At 49.0% G+C, this 6000-nt stretch overlaps 1 protein-coding gene across 1 annotated transcript; it reads left to right on the top strand.

Annotated features, from left to right (window-relative positions):
• Nucleotides 1-3530: 3530 nt before the first annotated feature.
• On the top strand, nucleotides 3531-5213 carry LOC124667068 (polyamine oxidase 1-like). Its single transcript, XM_047204398.1, has one exon. It carries the CDS (start codon nucleotides 3531-3533, stop codon nucleotides 5061-5063), a length of 1533 nt encoding a protein of 510 aa, XP_047060354.1. The 3' UTR covers nucleotides 5064-5213.
• Nucleotides 5214-6000: the final 787 nt, after the last annotated feature.

Genomic DNA, 6000 nt, shown 5'->3' with positions numbered 1-6000 from the left:
TGGCTATGACAGGCCTATTTATCTTGTGACTTCCTCGTAAACAGAAGTACGTAAATTTGATTTGTTAATAAGGCTAGAATACGGCATAGTCAAATGGATTTTGCTCAAACCATCTCTGAAGCTTCCACATTAATAGACACTCCAGAAATTACATCTTTTTTATAAGCTTTGGTTATTTTAAGCCAGTCGAGATGGCCTTTTCTGCACATCTACGTTGTTATAGTTCGAAACATTTGCCTTGTATGTCTATCGGCATGGTGATAGTTTTCTATTCATAGGCATGCTCATTTTATCGTATTGGTTTACTTGGTTGTTCAAAAAAAAACAATATAGAATTGCATGCAGTAATGTCCTCCTATTTTGCACATTTGCTTGCATACATTGAGAAGTGAAAACTGTGAAATGCATAATACTTGCAAGTACTGCTTCAATGACATTTATGATTTCTCACAATAGCAACAAATAACTCAAGTTTGATCTAGAAAGTTTAGATTAATTTTTAGCTCCCTATATATTTGATGAATGATTTGATGTAGAAAAAATATTTCTTACTCAAAGACAAAAATGCATGTTGCATTGATTCTTACTACAGTATGACATATACCCCACAGATCAAGTTTATGATGTATGCAATTGTCTTGTTTTCTAAGAATGAAATGTCGGTATATTGGGAAGCATCTCCCCACTAGGTAATTTTAAGGAGGGTTCCTCCTACGGCCACACTGATGTGTGGAAAGAAGGTGTTGTCCTGATGTCCGCTCATCCGGAGGACTGCACGCACACAACTGAGCTACAACAAAGAGAATTTCAGTTATGCAACCTGCTTGTCACATTTTCGCCATTCACTACAACCAGATCAACATGATATACTTGACTAGACATTGACAGACTAAATATTCAACCACATCAACATTTTTGCGGGTGCCCTCAAAGGGTGGCAGGTGCTACAAAACAGAGGGAATGCCCTTCACATCTTGGAAATTGTGGCCTTGGATTGGTTTAGCCATATTAGTTAGGACTATTTAAGGTGTAGACTTGCCTTGTGCAATATTCTAGGATCGAGCTAAGAGAATTTTTTTAAAGCGGGGATGAGAGAGGAAAGAAACAAGTTTATCCTCAACATTACCTTTTGAGAGGTTCCGCAGTTCATCAATCCCAATAGCACCAATATCCTGAGGTGTATGTACATTTATTAAAGTCATGCGCTTTGTTCTGATTCAGGAATTGCATTTTTTTTACAAACAACAAATAAAATGGATACCTTTGGTTATTTAGCTATATTTGCAAGGTCTTGATGTTCACATGGTTGTATTGATTGTTGAGAGAATTGATTAATCAAGATTCATATGTTAAAACTAGCGTGGAGACTTACTTGGTTCTTCTGATGAATGTATTATTCTGTTTAACAAATATTTTACTAAACATTATGATTCACTGATATATTAATTTAAAAGGCCTTGATTGCATTGCCTAATTAGATTCATCATGCATTCATGCTCCAGGGTTTGGAGCCAAGCTCAAGCCTGGGCTAGGTACTTTTGTAGTGGATTAGCTGCCACAATCATGCAGCTCCAGTTCTGCCGGTGGCACTCCTCTCATGTCTGTTTTATTTGGATCCTAAAGAACACGATTCGGAAAGGACCAAAGGAGGGCTTGAAGTCACTAGTGCCACAAAAGTTACCACTTTCATTTTTTTTTAGCTCCAACTAATAATAATGGCCGTCAAAATATAATTCAGACAGGTAGAATCTTATGAGTTTATCGAATATATTGTGGCTGTCTTTTTAATACACATAAATCTTTAACCTATTGTATTGACATATATTGCAAGGAAAAATAAGAGCCGTAGCAACGCACGGGCATTCAACTAGTGATCTGTAACATGTAAGTTTAGGCAAAAAAAGAACACTGCAATTAAATGTAGTCTTGAAATCATGTAAACTAGATTTTTTAAATGTTTTTATGTATAATTTTTTGTATCTAGCATATTACATCCCATTACAGTAGTTTTCTTTATAAAGCTTAGTGTATGTCAGGGGGGCCACCGCCCCCCCCCCCCGATTTGGCACATCTCTGAAGGATTTTTTGGGAGAGGTTAGATTAGAAATTTTTGTGTGTTTGGCCCCACCAAGACGTCCTAAATTGGATTTTGCCCCCCTTGCCATCATTGGCAAGCTCCGCCACTGTGGACATCGAGTTAGCAACTGCGATAGTGCTGAAGAGTGGGAGGGCGGCATGCCGGTGATCTCGGAGGACGGCAGAGCAGTGGACGTCGAGGCAGCAACTGCCGATGTTGCTGAAGACTTGGAGGGCGGCAGGTCGGTGATCTCGGAGGGCGGCGAACAGTAGACGTCGAGGCAGCGAGCTCGCTGATGTTGCTCGAAGATGGTGGCCGGGAGCGCTTCTTGCGCCTGCAGTAGAAGTACGTCGCGATGGCGAAAAGGACGAGGGCGGACCCTCCTCCTCCGAGGCCCCTCCAAGCGCCGCCGCTCTCCGGCGATGCACATGATGATCATGCTCCGTCCGTCCCCGGGCGCGAGCGCGGCCGCCAACATGCTTATTGCTGCCGTGCGCCGGGTGCGGAGCAAAGGAGAGATGCGAGAAGCACGGCGACGAACTTCCGCGTGAGAATCTTCGTCTTGCTCTGCTTTGGTGTCATGGTGTGTTGTGCTTTGCTTGTTAGACTGGGCTTAGGTTTTGGTGTGCTCTGCCTTGCTGGTTAGAGCATCTCCTCAAAAAACGTCCGGCACGATGATTTGGGGTAAGTTTGGATACAACGTCGGACAAAAAGAGACTACAAAAAGAGGTCCTTTCCAGCCGTGTCCCTCAAAGAGCATCCGGATGCATGCATTTTAATAGAGGGGACCATCTCATGTGGAAAAGTAGGTGAGAGAAAGTGTGGGAAAAGAGAATGACTTGTGGGGACTAGGGATTGCATGTATGCGTCCGGGCGATGTTTTTGTGTCCGGCATCCCCGGTAGAGCTTCTATGCATAGTTTCTACCGGGGACGTCGGACACAAAATGAGGTGTTATTTAGCTTTGAGGCTCGCGACTGAAACATGTTTTTCTCTATTTTTTGTACGTCGATGTTTGGGGACGCGACTGGAGATGTTCTTAGACTGGGCTAATTGTAGGAGTTGCAGAGACTCTAGTCGCAGGTAGGTTGTCAATTTTAGACGGATTATGTGCGGAATCATTTTGAGGCTGGGAGGCCTTCCCACCTGGTCTTGTCCCAACAGCTCTACCGAAAAAGCAAATCTACCCAGTTCTGGAGGTCTTGTTTCTTCTGAATGTCGCTACCTACAAAATCAACGACGGCGCGGCAGTAGGCCGGCTCGTCGTGTCGCTTGCGGTGTACCCTGTACCGCCATCTTTTCACGTGCGTCGTGCAACTCGTGTACTTTACTCTACTTCTCCCGCTTGCCTTCGTGTCCGTGCTATAAACTGCTCGGTCGTGCTCCTGGCTTCGAAGTTCCGAAAACAGTACGGTGACCAGTGCGAAACGTTGGCAAGGCAGGAGCAGGACAGGATGGTGGCGACGAAGCCTCGGATTGTCATAGTGGGTGCCGGCCTAGCCGGTCTCTCGGCGGCGCTGCATCTGTGCGGCGCGGGGCAGGACAGATTCGATGTCGTGGTAGCGGAGGCCGGCAACCGCGCCGGCGGCCGGGTCCTCACGTCCGAGTTCGCCGGCCACCGAGTCGAGATGGGCGCTACGTGGGTGCACGGCGTCGTCGGGAGCCCCGTGCACGCCCTGGCACGCGACGCGGGCGCGCTTCGGTATGACGCCGCCGACCTCCCGTACGAGCGCATGGACGGCGGGTTCCCCGACCGCGTGCTGACCGTCGCCGAGGGCGGCAACGTCGTCGACGCGGACACGGTCGCCACGCCGATCGAGGAGCTGTACAGGGGCATGATGGACGCCGCTCGCGCTGGCGAGGCTGGCGGCGCAGGAGGCGGCGTGGAGGAGTACCTTCGGGGCGGGCTGCGAGCGTACCAGGCGGCGCGCCCCGGCGGGAGCAAGGAGCTGGAGGAGGTCGAGGAGGCGCTGATGTCCATGCACATCAACCGGGAGAGGACGGACACCTCCGCCGACGACCTCGGCGACCTCGACCTCGCCGCGGAGGGCGAGTACCGCGACTTCCCCGGCGACCACGTCACGATCCCAGGTGGGTACACCCGCGTGGTCGAGCACCTCGTCGCCGCGCTCCCGCCCGGCGCCCTCCGCCTCGGCCTCCGGCTCCGCCGTATCGACTGGAGCGAAACCCCGGTGCGCCTCCACTTCGCCGACGGAGCGACGACGCTCACCCTCGCCGCCGATCACGTCATCCTCACGGTCTCGCTGGGCGTCCTCAAGGCCAGCGTCGGCAAGGACGTGTCCGGCCCGGGCGCTATCGCCTTCGACCCGCCGCTGCCAGAGTTCAAGCGGGAGGCCGTCTCGCGCCTCGGCTTCGGTGTCATGAACAAGCTGTTCGTCGAGGTGGAGGCCATTGAACCGGAAGGAGGCCACCAGGAGCCAGCCAGGGCGGCGGCGCCGGCTTTCCCGTTCCTGCACATGGCCTTCCTCGGGCACGCGACAAAGGTCCCGTGGTGGATGCGCCGCACCGAGTCGATCTGCCCCGTCAAGGCGGGCTCCAGCGTAGCGCTCGCGTGGTTCGCCGGGCGGGAGGCGGCGCACCTCGAGTCCCTCCCCGACGAGGACGTCATCAGCGCGGTTCACGCTACGCTGGACTCGTTCCTCCCGGCGCCAGCGCGGAGCTGCAGCAATGGCAACGAGGCCGACGCGAGGGCAACGTCACGGTGGAGGGTGAAGAGGATCAAGAGGAGCGGGTGGGCCACGGACCCGCTGTTCCTCGGGTCCTACAGCTACGTCGCCGTCGGATCGAGCGGGGAGGACCTCGATAGGATGGCCGAGCCGCTTCCACGCGAGCCGGAGGCCGATCAGACGCCGCTGCGGGTGCTGTTCGCCGGCGAGGCGACGCACCGGACGCACTACTCCACCACGCACGCGGCCTACCTGAGTGGCGTACGGGAGGCAAACCGGCTGCTGCAACACTACCGCTAAGTTCTTGCCTAGTACATTTTCCTTCGACTGCACCCGCCATGGATGTGATGTTTAATTTGCTAGAGAGACCGACTCGACGATGAAGGCACCGAGCCGTGTAGCTTACGAGTGTTCGGTGCTTTGCTTCTTTTCATTTGACATGGTTCGCTTCCGTGGTTAGGGGAGAGAGATTTGGTGCACCTGGCCACGAGTGATCTCGTTTTTTAAATAAAAAATCAAAAATTATATTTTAGAGTTTTTTAAAAAATGAAAAAAATTACATATAGCCAATAATGTATCCCACAAACGTGTAAAAAATTAATTTTAAGTACTTTATATTTTAAGCTACACAAAAATAACAAAAGTGCAGATCTGAGTAGTCATTTTCAAATCTCTAAAAAGATGTCAGACTTTGTAATTTTTATCTAGCACAAAGTAAAAAAGAATTTTGGGGTGAGATTTTGCATGATTGTGAGATGTATCATTGAAAATTTCCAGAATTATTTTACAATTTTTAATAACTTATAAATATATTTTTATTTTTAAAAAAAATGGCGAGAGCACTCGAGCTCGGGTGCCAAAAGCACTCTTTGGTGGTTAGGTAGCTATAGGCTATGTTGTATGGTAAGATATTTTGAAAGTCAACTCGCGTGACCAAGTTTGTACCAAAAAATATTAATTTTTAAGTATCAAATTAATACCATTTGATTCATCATGAAGTATGTCACTCTATATTGTGTACTCCCTCCACTGCAGGTTCAATAAATTTAGGTGTGACCAGTTTTCGGTAGAATGATGTTATCACCATTAGTATAAATTGGGAAGCAAATCTAAGAGTTTGAATGTATTTTTCGTAGTTGCAACATAATTTTTGCAACAGAATATTTTTATTTGCAACTAAAAACATCCCAGTTGCAACCAAATTTGCAACTCGAGTACACTAATCACGATGGAAATC

This window comes from Lolium rigidum, chromosome 6 (assembly GCF_022539505.1).
Source record: "Lolium rigidum isolate FL_2022 chromosome 6, APGP_CSIRO_Lrig_0.1, whole genome shotgun sequence".
Taxonomy (NCBI): Eukaryota; Viridiplantae; Streptophyta; class Magnoliopsida; order Poales; family Poaceae; genus Lolium; species Lolium rigidum.
The sequence above is the reverse complement of the archived record's forward strand: the minus strand, read 5'-3'. Positions and strand labels throughout refer to the sequence as shown.

What these genes read in the sequence shown, in the direction of transcription:
- LOC124667068 (XM_047204398.1), top strand. Translation starts at nt 3,531, where the DNA reads ATGGTGGCGACGAAGCCTCGGATTGTCATAGTGGGTGCCGGCCTAGCC.